This window comes from Bombus fervidus, chromosome 7 (genome assembly GCF_041682495.2).
Source record: "Bombus fervidus isolate BK054 chromosome 7, iyBomFerv1, whole genome shotgun sequence".
Lineage (NCBI taxonomy): Eukaryota > Metazoa > Arthropoda > Insecta > Hymenoptera > Apidae > Bombus > Bombus fervidus.
In genome coordinates this window covers 16,897,480-16,920,008 of record NC_091523.1, presented here as the reverse complement: position 1 = coordinate 16,920,008, position 22,529 = coordinate 16,897,480, and the positions used below count along the sequence as shown (strand labels likewise).

The 22,529-nt window shown below is 32.0% G+C and overlaps 5 protein-coding genes across 5 annotated transcripts; 4 read left to right on the top strand and 1 right to left on the bottom strand.

Moving 5' to 3' along the window:
• Nucleotides 1–644: 644 nt before the first annotated feature.
• Nucleotides 645–3,100, bottom strand: Pka-c1 (Protein kinase, cAMP-dependent, catalytic subunit 1). The gene has a single exon (XM_072007261.1). It carries the CDS (start codon nucleotides 1,946–1,948, stop codon nucleotides 887–889), a length of 1,062 nt encoding a protein of 353 aa, XP_071863362.1. The 5' UTR covers nucleotides 1,949–3,100; the 3' UTR covers nucleotides 645–886.
• Nucleotides 3,101–6,701: 3,601 nt separating this feature from the next.
• Nucleotides 6,702–9,949, top strand: LOC139988684 (uncharacterized). The gene is made up of 3 exons (XM_072006367.1): nucleotides 6,702–6,900; nucleotides 8,211–8,401; nucleotides 8,588–9,949. The coding sequence occupies exons 1-3, from the start codon at nucleotides 6,881–6,883 to the stop codon at nucleotides 8,746–8,748; spliced, it is 372 nt and encodes a 123-aa protein (XP_071862468.1). The 5' UTR covers nucleotides 6,702–6,880; the 3' UTR covers nucleotides 8,749–9,949.
• An 819-nt stretch (nucleotides 9,950–10,768) lies between these two features.
• LOC139989300 (probable ATP-dependent RNA helicase DHX35) lies at nucleotides 10,769–20,117 on the top strand. Its single transcript, XM_072007531.1, has 12 exons — nucleotides 10,769–11,123; nucleotides 11,412–11,626; nucleotides 16,863–17,042; nucleotides 17,179–17,319; nucleotides 17,413–17,575; nucleotides 17,855–18,016; nucleotides 18,121–18,267; nucleotides 18,394–18,535; nucleotides 18,637–18,923; nucleotides 19,027–19,332; nucleotides 19,412–19,565; nucleotides 19,657–20,117. The coding sequence occupies exons 1-12, from the start codon at nucleotides 11,093–11,095 to the stop codon at nucleotides 19,781–19,783; spliced, it is 2,055 nt and encodes a 684-aa protein (XP_071863632.1). The 5' UTR covers nucleotides 10,769–11,092; the 3' UTR covers nucleotides 19,784–20,117.
• On the top strand, nucleotides 12,931–16,165 carry LOC139989318 (ceramide phosphoethanolamine synthase-like). Its single transcript, XM_072007571.1, has one exon. It carries the CDS (start codon nucleotides 13,904–13,906, stop codon nucleotides 14,978–14,980), a length of 1,077 nt encoding a protein of 358 aa, XP_071863672.1. The 5' UTR covers nucleotides 12,931–13,903; the 3' UTR covers nucleotides 14,981–16,165.
• LOC139989316 (WD repeat-containing protein 89) lies at nucleotides 20,003–22,517 on the top strand. Its single transcript, XM_072007568.1, has 7 exons — nucleotides 20,003–20,408; nucleotides 20,930–21,156; nucleotides 21,219–21,553; nucleotides 21,647–21,772; nucleotides 21,856–21,950; nucleotides 22,107–22,209; nucleotides 22,285–22,517. The coding sequence occupies exons 1-7, from the start codon at nucleotides 20,245–20,247 to the stop codon at nucleotides 22,438–22,440; spliced, it is 1,206 nt and encodes a 401-aa protein (XP_071863669.1). The 5' UTR covers nucleotides 20,003–20,244; the 3' UTR covers nucleotides 22,441–22,517.
• Nucleotides 22,518–22,529: the final 12 nt, after the last annotated feature.

Sequence of the window (22,529 nt, the reverse complement as noted above, 5' to 3'; positions counted from 1 at the left end):
AGGGACACTAGATGTATGTACAAAATAATTCCGGCAAAACGACATTTTCCGATATTAATAGTACTTATCGAGAGCGATCTTTACACACGCCGCCTCTAATAAACCGGATAATAAAGCCATCTTAGGGAACACACACATATACGTGTAAATATATATATATATATATTTATATATAATAAATAAAAATATACATATATATATATATATATATCGTCATTCTCATACGTCAATAATGTCAGTTACTTGGCTGAAAAAAAAAAAAAAAAAGATATTTCTCTTGTAAAAAGTCGTAGTGGTGACAGTGACTATGAGTGTGAGCACACGCGTACGCGTATGTGTATGTGTGTTTATATATGATATCTGTGTATGTAATATATCGTAATTTTTTCCAATATATTATATCTCTTTTATTTCTGTCAATCTGAATACGTTGAACGACGCCGATTACCGTGTTTCCTTCGTATACTCTTTCCATTTCCGCTCTTCTCAGAAGTCCACAATCACAAAATAAAGCGCAAAATCTGCCATCTGCTTCTTACGTGCTCGTCCACCTTAGTTTTCTTTCCCTTTCTCGACTTTTCTAAGCAGCCTTCCTTCCTTCCTTCCTTCCTTCCTTCCTTCCTTCCTTCTTTCCTCTATAAAACTATTGCATCGAGCGTGCCCGCAAACGCACAGATCATACACGCGCACGCACACACCTGTATACGCTTTCTTTCTATCTTGCATACATGTAATACATTCTCTCGTTCACACTACTCGCTGCCATCCTCCCGCTCTCTTACTTCATCTATATTCCTCGCCCGAAGAAAAGCGAGCAGCGAGCGACGAACCATCGCGTATCAATGTATACGCGATACGTGTGACCATGTTGAATCAATGCGGGAATTCAAAATTCGGCGAATTCCTTGGCACACTTCTCCGTCAACGAAATCCTCAGCGTCTCCTCCTCGTAGTCGTCGAAATTGCTCGTGTCTCCCGGCCCTTTGCATTTCGGTATGAACGGGGCCTCGATTTTCTTTTGGAAGACAGCTATCCAATCGGTACTGGCGAACCACTTGTGACCCTTGATATCGTTAACACCGGCCTTCAGATTACCGTACCTCTTGGTAAGATCGACTTGCAGCAAATTACGTAGTAAGTCTTTCAAATCGGATCCAAAGTGCGAGGGAAATCGTGGCTTTCCGCTCACGATTTTCTCGTAGATTTGGATTGGTTGATCAGCGAAAAATGGTGGATAACCGGCAGCCATCTCGTAAACGAGGACACCGAGCGCCCACCAATCTACAGCTTTGTTGTATCCTTTGCTGAGAATTATTTCAGGCGCGAGATATTCCGGCGTGCCACACAAGGTCCATGTTCTACCCTGTACCCTCTTGGCAAAGCCAAAATCCGTGACTTTCAGATAGCCCTGTGAATCGATCAACAGATTCTCCGGCTTGAGGTCCCTATAGATTAAGTCGAGGTAGTGAAGGTACTCGAACGCTAATACGATTTGTGCCGCGTAAAAGCGCGAGTGTGGTTCCGAGAAGCGACCAACCTTTCGTAGATGGCTAAACATTTCCCCACCTGGGACATATTCGAGGACCATGTATAGATAAGAGTTATCCTTGAAGTGAAACCGTAACGAGACCAGAAACGGGAAGCTAATCGCCTGCAGTATCCTCTTTTCGTTAAGCGTGTGTTCAACTTGCTTAAGTTTCACCACCTTCTGCTTGTCGAGTATTTTCATGGCATAATACTCTCCGGTCGGTTTGTGTTGCACTATCATGACACGGCCGAACGAACCGGTACCCAGTGTCTTGATTCGTTCAAAATCGTCAAGGGCAGCGGTATTTGTAGGGTTTCTTTTCCATTTGTCCTCGAACTCTTTCTTTGCCTTGTCGAGAAACTCCTTGACGCTCTCGGCAGCGTCAACCTTTTTGTTTGCAGTCGCGGCATTGTTGCCCATCTTAGCAGCCGCGCTCGTACACGAGCCTGCCAGGGCTCTACACAGCTCAAGAAGTTCCAGAAGACCGCGTCTTCGTTTTCGTTTTCGTTTGCCCTCTTCCGTAGTCGAGCCTACCACGGCCCTGCCAATCTCCACTCTCTTCAAAATTGTTACTACCTTCTACTACTTTCCTCCACTATCCGTTAGTACTCTCTCCTATCGTCACCGACGATTCGCGATGTTTCTATCCGTTACTTGTCAATGCTGGCCCTACGAGACCTATAAACGTCCGAGAGAGCACTCACACTTACGCAAGAACAGGGCACACGCGCGCACTGCACGACGGATACACTCCTACCGATGGCGGACTATACTTCCCTTTTTTTCGCCAGTGTTCGATTCACTTAACAACAACCGTACGACTTCTCGCACTCGGTACGAACCTTTGTGGTCCCTTAATCGTATGACAAAGTGAGACCGAGCGATTTCGCGCGGAAAAATGGGTCAGCATTAATCCTCGTCCGCACCTTGCGCCATCTTTCCTGTCAATTGTACTAGCCCGTCGTTGTCGTCGTCTACTAGAGCTGTCTCAGTCTTTCCTTTCTTATCCTTCTCTCTTTATTTCTGCCTTAACTTGTCGCTGTACTCTCGTACACCGCCAGCAACTTTCTTTGACGTGTTCGTCCCACTGCTTTGACAAATCAAAACACTAAACACTAGTCGGTTCTCACGGTAATGGTACAGAGTGGCTAAATCGCAACTCGAGAACGACAGTTTGAAACAAGGGTCGAACGGAACGAGAGAATGACGTCGGTTTCGATCGCTCTCAACCCTCGGAACGCTTGCGAAACGTCGTCTGCTCAACTTACACGACACGCACACCACAAACTTCGATTCGGACGTATTAAATGAACATCGCGAACGAACGTGTATCGCATCTTCTCGCGATAGAAAACAAAGTACGCGCTATCGCACTAAACACACGAATTCTTTTACTATAGTCGCGGACTGATTTTAAGCTCTTAAAGCGAAGCAGGCGGCGATAGCGGAGATAGTCGGTACCGTTCCTAAAGATGGCGACGCGGCTCGCTCCGCTTGTTCGTTCGGGATTTCGCACGGATGCGAAAATGACGAAGTGTCGCTCTACGAAGCGAGAGAGCTACTGTAATGCACAGATCGGATATTGCTTCCACTTATCGCCGATAGATGTAGCATTGGAAGGTTTAACGACTTCCTCGATCAGTGCTGCCACCAAACGAAAGCGTCAACGTACTTTCGATTCAAAGTAAACTCGTTCTTGATTCCAAATCCTCAAGGTTTTCGTATATACCGAATCACGAAATGTTTCGGACAACTGCTTGTGTCGCTGTTTCAACGGGGAATGTGATTCTCTGACTCATCGCGAAAAAAGTTACGATATCTTGTGAATTATCTGTCGGACTTATCATTGAAGTTCATCCATTTAATAATACTAATTATTAGCTTTTAAATTCTTGTATTAGCTTGACTAAATTCTATGGTTATCATGTAAACTTAGGGTTCGTTCGTTGTACTAAAACTTCAGTGATGTTATCCTATATATTTTCTCAAATTTTTTTATTATTTTTACAAACTACGTATTATAGTTTTATGATATTGATATTCGTAGTAAAGATAGAAGCCTGCTTGTCTTAATGTGTTAAGCTATTTTTACTCGCTCGGCATTGATATACATATTTTTTAATAATCTAAAACAACTGCAAGGTTATGAGTACGCTTTTGTCATTGTATTCAGTGTATTTTACTTAACTAATATAATCTATATTATAGTTATTTTGCTATAAACTAATCGTACGTTGCGTTTACTATTAATTTGGTAGTTTCATGGTTATTAATAATAATCGACCTGCTTGTGGTATTGAACCGTGGTACGCACACGGAAGGTTGAACACTCGCTGACCTGTGATAATCCTTTGGCAATTAGTTTCTAACTGTAGGTAGGCATATAGGCACAATTTTAGAGCGGTAGATACGGTCGAGAAAGCTAGGTGGAGTCGGTGGGGGACGGGACGAACCGGTTACGATCGAGTCAAAAAGGTACGACCAGGTCAGGCCTTTCGGATATATACAGTATTTTTGTGTACAGCCCTGGTGCATTGCACATCAGACTAGACAAAGATGGCGAAAGACACGTCCATCGAGGTTGCAATCGGATGTGTTACTTATATTAACTTTAGTTTGTTTCTACCCTATGGGATGCGCGCGACCACGCGTTCTATTGATTCCATGACCCGAAGCTGAAAGTGGTGTGCCAATTTGTGGAAGGAAAGTAGAATCGACTCTACTATTTCTCGAATACTCTTTCCGAAAAATTGTATATACAGTATGCTTTAGTAAATTTGAGCCCCAAATGACGTTCATCTATTAAAAGATTGAAATACTGAAAAAACACTATCTACGTATAAATTACAAAAATTGTGTATATACTGGTATAAAATATAACAAAAGGCGTATATAAATAATTGTTACTTTCACATGTGTATATGTTTAATACTTTTGAAATTTCTCGCTTCCTTTATTCGTTTTGCCTCTCAACACTTTCTAATGCACAAAGAAAATAACGAAACAAACGTAATAGGCAAAATAGCATATATCGTGGCGAATAAGAACGCATCAAGAAAAGTGGGAATTTAGTCCAGCGAAATGAAAATTTAGATGCGTGGATGCTATCTTTAGTTTGACACTGCAAAGCCAGTGGAAATATAGGTTACTGTCATCGAAATAGCTTGTGGCTGAACACTTCCACTGACCCACTAAACGAAATTTAATTTTATCAAGTAATACTGCATGTCATCAACTACATGGTTATTTTCGTTAATAAAATATCTTGAAACATTAAGAAAGTTCTACGTTAGTTACCAACATATATATATATATGCATGTATCATGAGGAAATTTGCTTATTACTATAACTTTGTTAGAAAAGACAAAAATGTATATATAAAGATAAATCCAGTTCACAGTTTTGAACAAAAAAAAAAAAAAAAAAAAAAAAAAAAAAAAAAAGACATATGTATATATCGTTCCTTCCCTATGTAAATATCGTGCATTTATTTGTTCCATATGTATCATAAATAGAAGTGCACTTGAAACAGCGAACACCTTCCTTTTGGAAAGTTTCATTGAAAACCTAACTCAATCTGATATAAATGTGTCTTCAAGGTTTTACCATGTAAAGGATATTCAAAAAGAAGCATCTGCTTTGCACGTCTTCACCTGCATCGTCTATAGCAGCTGCTTGGTGTTATCTTCGTGCTTACGTAGACCTCTGGCACGTGGCATGTTCGGTAGGACAAAAAATACATTTCTTAACAGACTAAACTAACACGTTTGCATGATTTTTGCAAATACGAAGATTGATAAATCATCGAATATTCGTTTTTATAGATAAGATTATCAAAAGAAAAACGATTCTTTACCTTCGTTTTCGAAATTATTACATCTCGATGTAACTATAGGATAGATTATTATATTCAAACTTTCTGCAATGTGATGGAATAAATTTTGAAAACGAATTTAATATCTACTTCTTCCTCATTTATAGAAAAATATAAAATATATTTATATATGTATATATAATCATATATAAAAGTAATAATTATATTTCCCTACTCTAGGTCATGAGATATCGGTATATATAAATATACATTAATTTTTATATGTGTATGTACATCTGTATATATACTAACATACACATAGTATCTAATGTATCCATATTATGTATCATAAGGGCATTTAGAGCGTCATCATGAGTTAAGTTACACCTCTGATAAAATGCCCGTAAGACTTTTAGAACTAACGTCGCACTAAAATAATACTGTAGCGAACAGAAAATGTAATCTTTTACTATTTTATGGCTAAAAGCAACCTGTAACATGGACGTAAATACAGCAGAGCCTTTTAGACGGGTGCGTGGATCAACCTGAAAGCATCGCGCACCTTTTAATATACACCGGAAATAGAACCATACGCGAAACTTCTAGAACTTTCTGTACCTTGCTTCCGTTTATATCTTGTATATTATCCATAGTATACATTAGATTTCATTAGAATCGAGCTAATATCTTAAATCATACATAACATTTAATAGACATTATTTTGAAAGTGATGCGGGACAAAATACATGTTTCTCAAACAATACAACGCTAGCGCCGGAAGCACGGGGATTTTTTACGAGCTTCGTAAGGCAGGATCCAATTGGCTAGTGTGTTATTTGGAGGGGCATTAACAATGCGGTAGTGGCGAAGCTACCACTACCATGAACCTAAAACTACATAATCATTGACAGATTTAGATAAATGTATTGTACTTCACATGTGTGGTATTTTTCATTTGAAAAAAAAAAAAAAAAAAAAAAAAAAAAATAAAACTAATACCATAATTAATTACTTGCATTCCATATTTTTTATGATCCACAGGCATTTTTCTAAGAAACTTCATTGAACCATGATTCATGATTGAAATATAGCGGCAAATTATTTATACGTATTCTAAGGTCATATTCGTCGGAAAATAAACTGAGATTAATAAGTACTATTGATAATATTATTTACTAAACATATTGCAGTAATTCTTTTCTCTTCTGTGAAGGAATTATATATTAACGATTTCTAGTCATTTTAAAATTATATTTACAACGAATAGTTTAATAAGGGACCGAATCATGCGCCATCTGTAAACGAGCGGGAAAGAAAAGTGTTTGAAGGCCGCCGGCCTGCCGGCCGGACCGAGTAACTCGGGTCTTGGGCGAATCAGTGTGCGAGTCTCTCTGCCATTTGCGCGTCGGTACGCGACTACGCGGCAGTGGTGATACCAGAATTCTACGTCTGCTTACCGGTGCGTAAAAAACGCAGGCCTTATTAAGTGCGTTTTGTATCTAAGTGCTTTATCGATCACACGATTAAATTGATCAGCATGGCGGATACAGAAACTAAGTAAGTACTACAGATTTTTTTTATTGATCTATCGTAAGGAAATCACACGTTTTCACTGAATGCTTTTGTTATGTTTCTTTGCTGGATACAGTAACGGCGGGTCAACAATGCTTTATAATCCCCATTTTTTACTTATCTGTTTTAAAGGATTCAAGTTTGAAGTTGATTCTCTTGTTTTGATAACTTTATTTGTATCGCAATTGTTTGTGTACTTTTGAAAGCATACGTAGTTTGTACAGTCACGAGAAAGGGACCACGGTGGAGGAAGAGGGGATGCTCTCTCTCTACGTGATATTCTCAGCTTGATTCGTGAGGCGCGTTACGTTCTCAGGATTACCTGCTTTTGCCGTGACATGTGCTCTACTTGTAGAGCCGCTTTTCTGGCGGTATCGTTTACCCTTTTATTTTCCCCACTTGTAGCTTCAGTTATACGATACATGCGATAAGAAACTACAGCGCGTGTTCGTCTATTATTAATATTTATTTTATGAATATTTTAATCGCGAATACCCCAATGATTTGTTATCTATGAATCATTCGATATTTTTACGAATATAATGGATAAACGTGATTGCAAATTAAAATAAAATATTTTACAATGCGTTAAATTGTAATTTCTCAGTATTAACAATAGTTCGAATATTTTTATATAAACACATAGAATGTTGATTACTCATGTATAAAAAGAACTCTCGCTCTCTCTAGAAATATTTTGCGGATGATTGTACACGTATCACCTTAAAAAGAAAATGGACAACGTATCGATCTGTTCTCCCTTACCGACTAAATGTCAGGAATACTCGCGTTTTACTTTTTACTAAACATTTCTAAGAAAAAATACATAATATTTGTAATAATAAACATCAGTAATATTTAAGTTTATTTAAGTTCCGATAATATGGGAATAAATACATATGTAACATTGATGTATATATTACGGTCCACGAACATCCACGGTTTGCCGCGCCGAAACAGTCTGCATGTATTGCGTACGTATACGTGTGTAACGTTCTGTTGAAAGGAGTATGTTGCGGGAAGGGGGAGACGAAAGCAGGATAATATTAACATCGGTAGGTGCCGCTACGGTTGGCGTCCTATCTCTATTTCTTTTCCTTGTCATTCCATCTCTGTCTGTAGCTATATAGTTTAGCCGCTCTAAAGAATCACGTATCATAATAGAATAAGTATTTCATTCATAGAAATATGAATGTCATGGATATTTTCAGTACAGAATATATTACATATTATGTTTTACTCTATATGAATTATTTGAAAATTAATGTAGGCACATAATATATCCCAATTTTTAGAGACACCAAAGTTGTTACATCCCCAGAAAAGAAAGTAGTGGAGGAAGAAAAGAAAACTGTTCAAGAAGTTGACGAAGATTCAAAAGCATCTGAAAATGGAGATGCCAAAGAAACCAAAGAAAATGGCTCAAACGAGGAAAAGGAGGTGGAGGAAAAAGAAGTAGAATCAACAGAAAATGGGGATTCTACAGGTAATATTATGAAAATTACAACAAAAATTTGTTAATCTGTGATTAGATACTTAATATGTTCAATTGTATGCATATTAATAATTATATTAAGAGTAAACTATATAAGTAGTTGATATATTATTGATGACTATAGAAAATTCAATTCATTTGTAGGAATAATATTAAAATGATTGATTCTATTCATAGATGCTCCCATCGATAGTTGTTGTATAAAGAGGAAATCAACGACTTTGAGTGAAACAACAGAAGAAGCTGCCACTGATGGTGCCAGTCCTGAAAAAAAAACAAAACTTGATGAGAAGAGTGCTGAAACGGAAAGCAATGGAGAAGCAGAAGCTACGGCCTAATATTTTTTTATGTTTACTGCAGATTTAATCTATAGATGCAATTTTAAGCTAAACGACAAGTCAGAACACCTAAAATTTGTTATCCATGCATCGTCATGGTAGACGAGCATTAAAAACGAAGATTTCAATATTGTATTAATGACTTTTGTGTTCAGACATTTTATGTGTGTTTATTGCAACCATTTTTATGTCTTTGATTGGCAATAGTATATATCCATAACATCATTACAAATTACCATCTTAGATGACTACCATTCATGTTTCCTAAATTCTCCATTGACGTCCATACATTACACGTATATACACACAGATTTAATCTTACAAAATGAGGAGATTACAAATAATATAAATAATATATTTCTGATACGTAAAACTAGATGATAGTGTGGTGCTTGAGAATGATATTTGTACGAAGATGTTCCATATATAATTCTCATTCTTTCTGATGCACAGACATACATTAACACTTTATATCGAAGATGGAAGAAACAATATTTGTTTGCAAATCAAAATACATTCCTAAAATACCTTAAAACTCATCCAGTGTTCATTAGTATTTTTTGACAAAAGGTGTAAAACGAATCCTATTTGTAAATTCTTACAAATACTTGTTTCACACATGTATGTACATATATAATTTAATGTTCACCAAACGTAAAACAGAAATTACGCAAATTGTAAAGTGTGTGAGTGCGCTGACATTAATACGATATATAGTTTAAATGATTTGCAATTAAAATTTAAACTACATCTAATAAAAAAGATATATATACTATTAATCAATCATCAGAATTATCAAAATACTTAATATATGTAATAACTTGTATGTACAAAAAAATACTGGTGAGCAAAAAACATGTAATGTTATTTGCAATAACAGCGACGGAAAATACTATACTAACAGTTTTACTTTAGTGAAAAGTTGCATATCAAAAATTTGAAGTTTATGTGTGAATAAAATAATATAATAGCATACTTTTAAACACAATATGATAAGTGCAAAATTAAAAGCAATCTAGTGTATATGTACCAATATAACCAATTGATTAATAATGTTAAACACGAAGATGTTACTATATCATCATTAGTCTTCTTTAGTTACTATCTAGTACAAATTGTTCTCATATAAAGTATGATAAAACCAGAATAACTCTGTAATATTATTTCTTATATAATAAATATTACATGTGAATTGGCAAAACTGTATAAAATTATATTAAAACATCCAGGGACAAGATAAAATTAATTAAAATGCAGTGTTAATATATTTGTGTTAGATTTCTATATTCTTATAATTTACACAATACGAGATGGTTGTTATTAATAAAACTATTTGTGTACAAAGTAATATATCTATCTTTGTATATAATATTGCGATTTATATATAGTTCAATAAAAAGTTATTTACTATCAGTTTACAGAACCTCAAAAATTTTAACATAATACATCAGAGAATTTTTTTGTACTATTTGTATTTTGATTTCACATACATAATGTTCATATTTTTATATATATGTATATATATAATGTCATATATAGCTATTGATTTTAAATCTTAAAGGATCTATGTATAATTTCCATGTTTATTATTTCATTTACTTTCATACTACGCATTTATATTATATCAACTGAAATATTATATTCATGTTTTCCTATATTAGATCTTCAATGTTTTTTGATATATTGTTGGTCCAGTTTGGAATTGAAATAAAATTAAATAATTTGCTGAAATATATGTATGTGTGAGGATATGAAATTGAAATTTCTGATTCGTTCAATTCAATTAAAAATAATAAAAAATATTTCCTACCAAGTGGATTTTTTCCTACTGTTTATATAGCTGAGTAATATAACATATAATAATTATAAATATTCTTATAATTAGAATTGTTTAAATATTTTCAAATTATATACAGTGTCATCTATAGGAAAACTACAGTTTAAAGGAATCTGACAGATGTGAGAAATATATATGTACTGCGTTGTTCGTAAGCGTCGTTATCAATTCGAATGGCATAGAGGCAAGAGAAGTACTGCATTATATCGCTCATCGTCATGCGTTGCTATATTGCTTTATTTGTTGTGTGACACTTTCAGCCAATACGCATGTTTATCTTTATGATTGTGTTGAGTCTATCGGAAATAACCAATTAGGTCCACGTTCCTTCCGTCTGTCAACGTACCAATAACGCATTATGTGTATTTACTTACATATATATCGGGCGGTAAAATAGTTGTGTTTATTTGAATTGTGTGATTATTATGTAAATATAGGAGTTTATAATCTGATGATATATTTGGCAACTAATTTTATCTCGTTGTATTGTTTACATAATTATATAAAATGAATACAAAACCGACTTTTTCTAAACCTGGTAAGTACAATTGTTTTTTAACATATCCGTACAAACATGTAAAAGGATAATGTTTCCTCTTTCTTTATTTTTATTTGCTAATGTATTTTTTTAAATTATAACTGATTTAAAAGTAGTATTATACGCTGACATTATCATATGTTGTAAGACTTATTCTTACATATATATATATAACAATTGTATAACATAACCTATTGAACTTATAAATTTTGTACATATATGTGCCTTATTTGCATCTGTTTATATGTATTATATTTTATATTCATCTGATAATTTTTTTAATTACAGGTGATAGTATGTGGCAAGAGGATAAACCAGATACAGAAGCCCATTCATCCACACAATTTGTATACAATGCGCATCATTCGCTTGCACTTAATATGCAACGTCAACGGTTGCCTACATTTAAGTATAGAAGTCATATTATATACTTACTGGAAAAATATCAAACATTAGTGTTAATCGGTGAAACTGGATGTGGAAAGAGTACGCAGTTACCTCAGGTATGCCTTTATTTTAAAGGAATTATATTATAATATAGGGAGGTGAAATTTAAATAAATAACACTGTGATGATATGGATTTTATTGTATGTAGTAATATAATTCTACATAAATTTATGATATAAAATATAATGTAACATATACATATATATAACATATTTGCTGTTGCCACTTATATAATCTTTTACAGAGTTATATATATTTCAAACATGTACTTATAAAAATTTGGATATTCTTAATATGTCATAATTAAATTTTCCTTGCTTATTTTTTTAAATTTTGTAATATTTAAAGTAGTTGTGTAATATTTTTGAGTGAGAGTTCTGATTCTTTTGATTGAGAGTATGAATATACATGATTTTCCAAATAACTTAATTGATTGTTTTTCATATACATAAGATGATTCGTTTTGAATTTATAAACGTAAATTACTCGTATACCATGATATAAATACATAGTTTTTCTCTATATACGGACACATAAAATTCATACGAAGATGACACGTATTTGTATTACCTATATACCATATACCTATATACCATATTACCTATATACCATATTAACCTATTTATATCGAAAAACCACTAGTTTAGCAGATATCTTAACTTTAATTTATTAAATTTAATGTATGAAAGACAAGGAAAGACGCGGAGCGGTATTCTTGTGTTTACGTTGTCCTTGTTTATGCGTCGTCTTCAAAAGAACTACTTACACCAGCTTATGGCCCTCTCGAAACCATTCACTTCTTATATGAACTATTTTTTTATACAATTGATACATTGTTGTATGAGTAATTTGCGTATATAAATTAAAATCGATCACTTTGTATATACAGAGTGTTATTGAACTGGTAGTACAAACTGAAAGGAAGTGAATCTACATGAAAAAATAGTAATAAAATTCTTTCATAAGAATTACATTCTTTTTTTTTCCGAGAGAAATAAATTTGAAAATTTATTATGCGTGTGTACCAAGATAGCTCTCAACTAAACATATGCAAACTGTATTTTCTTGAAAACGAGGTTTGAAACAGAAAAATTTTGTTTTAAAATGTATCGTTTACGCATATTTAGTTCATAATTAGTTAAGTTTAAGCATACTTGACAAATTTTTTAATTCAATTTTCTCGAAAACAGTGTGTTATATGACAAAATTTTATTCTATATATTTTTGACCTTACTTTTCATGCATTTCATGTATCATGCATTCAGTAACACCCTGTATATTAGATTTTCTTATTTAGGATTTTATTTACACGATATATGTACACATATCATAAAAATGTTATATATATACACACACATATATATATATAGAAATTTTAAGTAATATATAAATTCGCGCACGCGCACAGATAAAGATCTTGTTGTATCGCCATTCTGTTGTGGTCAAACAAATTCGACAGTACATCATCATCTGTTCAAATTGTAATGTGTGTTAGTAAAATTTTTCAGGAACAGTAATTTTCATAATAGTTATACCTAATAACTTAGTGAATAATAATGTGTCGTAAAAAGAAATATCATGGAATAATAATTTTTATAGTTCGCTATTTTGTTATCGAACAATTAAAAAAAGAAATTATCTGATAACAGTGCGATAGAAATATAATTATTATAAAAGAAACTCATGCTATTTTGATAAATAATGTGATAATGTATTAAATAAGGTATTCGAAACGTTTTCCATTCACTCGAATAAAATATACCGGCATGGTATCAGTTAATCGATCAAAATAGTATATTCGGAATCTGCAGATTTCATCTAGCCATGTGTAGTCACGGCACACTGATCCATGTCCCATGAATACGTCGTCCATGAATATTACAACATTACTAATAACGGAGCAAAGTACTGTTAATTATAATGATAATACCACTGTACTCGTAACTCTGCAAAAAAGTATGGTACAAAAATCATCATAGTCAAATTAGTCACGTGATGAGTTTAAAAGTTGAAAGACTGTATTTTTTATTTGCCATACACAATTCATTATATCGGAAAAGTGAATATTACAATAATATTATTGCCTCAAAATAACAAACGAACGTGCTTTTTTTATTCGTGTTATATTAAAGAAGTATCTATAATAAAATTACTGAGCAATGAATTTATTGCTAATATTTAATAGCAGTGTGCATTTACATTAACTACATATCTATAATATATTTGAATCTATTATAAAGAAAGAAAGTGATGATATAACACAAGGAACATGTTATAAAGATATAACAATATATTTACCAATTTATACAAACGTGCCAAATTTATATACAAAATGTTTGGTTCAACAACTCTAGTAAGCAGGTCATTCCTGGCAATTTTGATATTAATGACATTATACTTCCTTGGAATGGATCTTTTATTGTATTCTAGAACACAAAATTATGATATAAGACCTATATCAAATGGCACGCAATATGTTTCAATCATACCTTGTGATTTTAATCCATTGTGTACAGTGACTATAAAAGGATTAATGCTTGATCATCCAAACCATTTTCTCTTGAGTCCTCTCGCAGCTATCATGGATGATCTATTGCATATAAGCAGTTCTTGGATATGGGTGACACCAAACACAATCAGTTGTTTCCATGTATTAATAGCAGTGCTGGCTGGTAAATGTGTTTCCAATGATTCGTTGTCTTATAGACGTTTGGGTGTAATACTGTTTCAAGCAAGAACATGGTTGGATGATTTGGATGGACATGTTGCTAGAAAAAGAGCAAATATTAATGGTGAACGATCAGACATTGGCTCATCTGGTTACATTATCGATGGTATTTGTGATGCTTTTGGATGCGTCGTTTTTATTATTGGCTTATATCAATTTCTTGCTCGTAACTCAAGTAGACGTGGAGGTTACGATAAGCTGCCACAACTTCCTGTATCTTCAGTTTTGGAACCTGGAAATGTAACTTTGAAAACTTCAAATGCAGCACTTCGTAACATATTACTTATAGCCGTCCATTTGTTCCTCAGCAGCGCAGCCTGGAATCGATATATATATTTATATCAAGATCTTCTTGAGACTGAATATAGAACAACACCAATTAGTAGAGAACATTTTTATGCTAGACAAACAGCTATATTTAGAAGTTTATCCTTTACAATAATAACCCTTTGTTGGAAATTTTTGAATTTTCATGCTGTCATGGATTACTTGCTTTTGGCAATATTTTTTGATCGTATGCGGGAATATATTAGACTTGTAAAGTGGTCTTTATATGTTGTTGTATTATTACTTGTTTATGTAACTGAATTTCATTATTTACGGGCCTATACATACATGCAAGATGTACCATCATTGATCGATGAAGAGATATCTTCGTCTGATGTCTATACTCAAGGATGACAGTGTGAATCTTGGAAGACATTGTTTTCTACTATTTGTTACTAGTGATATAATGACTAAGATGACTATTGTACACTGAAATTTGCAAACTTATCTACGAAAGCAATATGTTGATAAAATTTTTTGTATTTTCTATTTTTCTGCATGTATTTTATATACACAGCAGACTGATGTATGAAAAAATGTGTATGACCCCTTAAATGGCAAGCTAATAATACTTTATTACGAATTAGCTTTATAAAATATATGATATGTTAATGTTTTATCATAAACAAAATTTTCAACAGTAATTTTCCTAAATTATTTGTAGATTATATGTATTAGTTCACATGTTGCTCTTTTAGATAAACATAATTATTAGTAATAATTAATACTGATTTATATCACTAAATATTTAATAATACATTTGTCTTCCTAGTTAAGTATTTTATTAATATGTCTTAATTTCATATTTGTAGGATATGGTTATTAAAATATATTGATTAATTGTCATAGATTATTGATTTTGGTGGTATTGCTGTGATGTTCGATATTATTGGAATACTTGGAGATAATGTTAATATCTACTTATACGATAATAAACAATAACTTACATATACTACTGAAAAATAATATGACGGATCTAGCGTAAATTTTCATAAAATGTTTTTAGTATGTTTTTTATACCTGTACTTCAAATTATTGCATATTTTGACTGTCATTATTATATGCAATAATATTGTATATATGCAATAAAATTGTATTATATGCATAACATAAATATGTATTTATGTTAAATATACGAGTCAAGTAATATATATTGATACGTGATAATTATTAACACTAAGTGTATCAAAGTATATAATTTTATACTTTTTATTTGTAATAATTAACAACTTCTTGCCTTTATCCGTATTTCTAGCGTGATCCAGTGTCATGAGTTACCTAGTTAGAGTACTTGTAAGTTTGCCGAAGTCGAAGTAAACCGTTGTAACAAGCTTTCAATAAAATCCGATATAAATATGACATTAAACCACAAAGACGTAATACATGTAATATTCCGCCGTTACCGATGTGCGCTAATGCAAAATTAAAGCTGGCAGCAGATTTCAGAGAATAGAACTTCGCGTTGAACTTGAAAAACGATCAGTGCATTCAACAGTGTACTAATCAAGTTTATGTAAAATATAACTTTTGCTTATCTGATATATGGTGTTACCTTACTTAGCCTTTTAGCCATTCTGCGATAAGAGTATTAATTGACTTTCATGTTAGATAAAGTTTTATAACTATCGAATATTACGTAATAACACATCAATGTCTATCGCAAATCTTTTTGTCTAAGATAAATGCAGAACAATAGTTTATTTATATCGAGGCAATTTACTTTTTATAGTTTTCGCAAAATGTATTTCGTATCTATTTGGTAGTTCCTCTCAAATATGAGGAGAATTACATTATTAGATAAAATAAAACCGTATTAGTATTTTCAAGAATATAAATGTAATATTGTATTTTTTCGATATTCATTACATATTTCTTTATTATGCATTTTATCATTATTCGTATTACTCAAATCATATCATTCAGCATTTTATTATTATTACCATTATTATCTTAGGACGTTTCCAGTATCATTATCAAAGCGTTCATTTTATCTTTTACTGTTTCTTTTGTATTTATTATCAATAGTTGATGTTTGTTTTATAAAAATTATTAAAAGCAATAAAATTTTAGTAAAAAATCAATAAGATTTCGGTATTTCTAAACCATAAAATGTTTAGTATATTTTCTTAATATACTAAACGTGTATTACTATAATATTCAATTAATTACAAATGTACATATATTTATTTTTATGAATTGCATACATAGGAAGCTTTATTTTTTAAAATGATTACAGTATCTTCTTGAAGCAGGATGGTGTACAGATGGGAAAATGATTGGCATCACAGAACCAAGAAGGGTTGCGGCTACATCTTTGTCTAATCGTGTTGCTGATGAACGCAATTGTATTTTAGGCACCGAAGTTGGTTATTCTATACGTTTCGATAATTATACGGATGAAACGACAAAGATCAAGGTATTATTTTAGACGTTAATTGAAGCAGCAAAGGAAATAATAAATTAAAATAATAGAGAATTTTAATTATCAGAAAACTAAAAAATAATAAAAGTTAAATGAAGCCAATAATTATATAAAATTATATTATTGATAGTATATGACAGAGGGAATTCTGCTTCGTGAATTAATGAGCGATCCTTTGTTGACAAGTTATTCTGTAATCGTGGTGGATGAAGTACACGAAAGGACCCTTCTTACGGATATTATTATGGGACTTCTGAAAAAAATAATCCGGGTAATTGAACATTATAAATTCATAAACATTTAATTTAATTCAAGTCTAAGTAAAAGATATACTAATTATCAGGAAAAATTTGTTTTATTTTAGAAACGGAAAAGTTTACGTATTGTCGTTTGTTCCGCTACGGTCGATGCAGAACAGCTTCGAGATTTTTTCAATACAAATACAACGAAGGATTCCGCAAAAGATACTGCAATTATACTTACCGTCGAAGGTAGACTTTATCCAGTGGATATTTTCTACATTATAGGTATATCTATATATATATATATACATATATAAATACATCACATCATTCTATAAATAATACGATAGGTCAATTGATAAATAAAGCAATTGGTTTACAATTATTAATCATCAATATCTTTTTTTTGTTTTTCTACAATGATTTTTTACTTGTTTCCCAATGTTCCAATTTTTTAAATCTGCTTTTTTATTTCCGTTTCGAGTTTTTGTAATACATATATTCACTATGCGACGTCCTATAACTATGTCATGAATATGTTCTCATTTTTGTATTTTATTTTAGAGCCAGTAGCTAATTACGTGACCAGCGTCATAGATACTGCTTTGAAAATTCACGAAAATGAAGAACCTGGTGATATTCTAGCGTTTCTTACGGGTTTGGACGAAGTAGATCAAGCAGTTTCTCTTTTATCAGAGCATGCAAAGCTCATAAAGGAAGGCAAGCGTGAGTAGAATACGGAATGATACCCTCGTCGTCATTGTCCTGTTATATAACTGTTCAGAGTTTAAGATAGATTTTATCAGTGCCTTCGTATTGTTCTTTTTCAGAGAAACTTTTACCTCTGGCTATGTATGGATCTCTTCCGAACTCAGAACAACTGAAAGTATTTTGGAGGGCTGCCAAAGACACTCGTAAAATTATCGTAGCCACAAACATTGCAGAAACGTCTATCACTATTCCAAATATTGTTTATGGTATGAACTTAATAAAACATTGATTTTGTTAGTTATATTCTAAATAATAATAAATAATATATATATATATATAAGACCTTGTATAAAAAAATTCAGTTTAAAAAAGATATTGAAATTTTTGTCTAGTTATTGATTGTGGCTTTGTAAAAATTCCATGGTATGAAGCTGAAACTCAGACAAATTCTCTCGTAATTGTTCCTGTGTCCAAAGCATCCGCGAATCAACGTGCTGGTAGAGCGGGTCGTGTCCGAACAGGAAAAGCATATAGGTATACAATACGTGTAAATGTTCAAATTGTTTAAAAATTTAATAAAGATTTATTTGTTGGTTTATATTTTCATATTTTTCAAAGTTTCATCCAAAATCTAGATTGTACACAAAGGAAGCATACTCAGAACTATTTGAGGCAACGCCACCAGAAATGCAACGCTCGGATTTAGCACCGGCGATCTTACAATTGAAAGCTTTAGGAATTGATAATGTATTAAGATTTAATTTTCCTTCTGCTCCACCAAGTAAAAATCTTCTAACTGGGTTGGAATTACTTTATGCATTAGGAGCAATTGACAGTAATGGAGAATTAACGACACCATTGGGTGTAACAATGGCAGAAATGCCATTGGAGCCTGTTTTGGCAAAATCTCTTATAGTATCAGGTAAAGTTTAATGAACAGACTTAATTCCTCATAAATTTTCCATATAAAACACCGAAAATTATTTTAAATAATTTATTATGTAATTAGCTTCTACCCTACGCAGGTGAAATGGGATGTTCCGAAGAATTATCAACGATTTTAGCTATGCTTCAAGTACAAAATGTTTTTGTAAGACCTGCAGGAGGCCACGCTGCTATAAAGGCAAGAATAGCGCATAGAAAATTCGAAGTTGAGGAGGGAGACCTATTAACGTTGCTCAATGTATATACTGCTTATGAGAAAAATAGAACACCTAGTTGGTGTCAAAAACAGTTTCTTAATAACAAAGCTTTACGCAGAGTTACGGAAATTCGAACGCAAATGCATTCTATGATGAAGAAATTAGATATACCGTTGATTTCGGCTAATGGTAAATTAAATTAAATTTTATTGTTTTATATATAGTATGAATTATAAAAATTTTCTGATAATAGTTCATTTCCTTCAAGGAAATTTACAACAAATTCTAAAATGTATAACTGCTGGACTTTTTCCGAAAGCGGCGTACTTGCATTACACTGGAGTATATAAAACAGTACGTGGAAATAAGGATTTGTATATACATCCAAATAGCTGTTTATATACACTTCAGCAACCTCAATGGTTTGTACATCAACCTTAGTGTAACATCTTGTATATTTCTATAATAACGCATATACATATCGTACTAAATTTTTGTTTTTTCTTTTTCAAGGTTACTATTTTATGAAGTTTTACAAACAAACAAAACGTATATAAAGGACATAACTGTGATACAACCAGAATGGTTATTAGAATTAGCGCCTCACTTTTATGAAAAAACATCTCTTGATCCTATTTAATATAATTTTTGTACGTATATACTTAAAATAATAATGTAGTAAAAAAAAAAAGAACAAAAGTTTATTTAATTCAAATATCTTTCTTTAATTTGAAAATTAGACCACTGAAAACAATGCTACAAACACAGAGCCACCTATCGATAAAGTAGTATAGTTATCATAACTAACACTAAACAAACTTCATGGTTTACGTTAGTTTTTGTTCCTACCGGTGCAAAAAAAGTTGCGTCTTTATACGACGCAATCTGATAAAACTCGCAGTTAAAATAAAAAGAAAAAAGAAAACACGCGTTGGATAATTTTACACATCAAAATAGAAAGTTAAAAATAAAAAGTCTAATAATCCCAATTTAGTTCAAAGTGGCAGATATTTTATATTTGAGAAGGCGTATGGCTACAATTCGAACGTGATATTAACCTTAATTTTGTGATATCTGCTCAGAATCTCGAAAACGAGCAGCATGGCTAAAATTGTTGAATCATTAAAAAAATTAAGTGTTGAACATGGTACACGCAAGCATGATGACAATCGAACCATCAAAAGAAAAAGCGAATTAATATCGTCGATTGAAGAAGCAGTATCTCTTGATCATAATTATATTCTTGCTATCTGTGGAACTCAAAGGCAAATCTTATTTTTCCTTATGGAGCATTTTACGTCAAATCTATTTTAGAAAAGTACGATGTTTAAAAAATTTTTAAAATTTTTACTTGAATGTTTATTATGTAGTGCTATGCAATTTTACTCTTCATTTCATTTAGAACGTGCTGTTTAACAATTCCATAGAGAAATCAGTATTTTTAAAAATGTGATTTATTTAATATATAATAATTTTAAAAATTTTTATTTAGGAATTAGTATTTTATCGTAGTGAATGAAATATTAATATTGTAAATATATTTAATTTTTCAAGCATTTTAATATTTTTGCTTAATTTACAATTATTAATTCAATTAAACATGAAATTAAAAATACCATTTTTATAGTTACAGAAAATATATTTTCAAAGTATAGATATTAGATATTTAATATTAGACTTGGATTTGACTTGGATTTGACGTGAATCGACTCATAATTATATATGTTTAAAAGATATCGTCAAAATATCTGAATCAATATCAATATGAATTAATGTTTATGTACAGTGATCCAGAATTTAGAATTGGTACAGCCTTATCCAACCATACATGTATAATATATTCTGTTGGGGAAAGCTTAAACCAAACTGCCACATTAACTCATAATCAAACACCTATTGTCGGTATTAGGTTTAGCCCTACTTCTAAAAATATTTTATATACAGCTACAAACAATGGAGAAATTACAGCATGCGACTTGAGAGCTAAAGGCAAAGTTGTTGCAAGGTTTAAAGGTATGTAATGATAAATTTTACAATTAAGTTTGTACATTAATGTACTTTTCTTTTATTCTTAGATATTACAGAAGATGGCAAAACGAAACCACTCTGTAGTTTTGATGTCAGTTGTGATGAAAAGCTTATAGCAGGTGGTACTGAACATATTGGAGGAGATACATTTATTTTATTTTGGGATGCACGATATACTAGTTCAAAATTGGGTGACAAAAATAATCTCCTTGGTGGATACTGGGAATCTCACGTGGAAGATGTAACCTCTTTGGCATTTCATTCTAGTAAGCAGGACGTCTTAGCATCTGGTAGTACAGATGGATTGATTAATGTCTTTGACCTTACACAGCCATCGGAAGATTCCGCGTTAACTTATTCTTTAAACACTGAATCATCAGTGGTAAGTTAATATGCTTTATAAAATCTATGTATTAAAATCTATCTATTAAAATACTATCAAAAAAATTAGAATCTATTTTAAACAAAAATATAGGATAGGATAGGTTGGTTAAATGATGACAACCTTTGGTGCACAACACATAATTCACTGCAACTTTGGGACCATGATGGAGCAACACCATATGCTAAATTTGATCGCAGTAATTTAGCAGTTTCTCAGGTTAATAGGATATGTATAATTTATATTAATATTAATGTTTATAAAAATGATAAACTTTACATAATTTATATCATTCTTTTCAGAATGCAGATCCAGATGATTGTTACATAGTCAAATTTCATGCTTCAAATGCACTTGGACAACCGTTTCTTCTTGCAGGTGCCAGTAATGTTAAAGGGTAAATTGCTATATAATTAAAAAGTTTAATAATGTCAGATAGTATAACATCAAAGTTAATGATATTCTTAACTATATTAATTAGAAACATGAACATAAACAATTAGTTTTACATACTGACAATATTTTTCATATATTCCTTATTAAAACATTTTAGGGAAAACTTGAGATGTTTAAATGTTATAAATGATCAATTAGAAACATGTTACAATATGATAGGGAATAAACAAATAGTACGTGATAGCTGGCTACATGAAAAGGTATAATTTTAATATAAATAAAGTTAAAATGAAATTCATATCATTTTAATTAATATTGTCTAATATCATTTACAGAGCGGTTCTTTGATAACAGTAGGTGAAGGTGGACTTATAAACATTTGGAGGACTACTGAAACTATACCTATTCAACAAAATTCTAGCCATAAATTGGTGGCGAAAATTGGTACTGGTAAAGTACGTGATCGCCAGCATAGAACCAAACCATATTAAAGTAAAAGTGATAGGATAAAAATTTGTAAATGCAAAGAAAGTTTTTGTAAGTAAATATAATAAACAGAAGAGAAATATTACGTGTAACA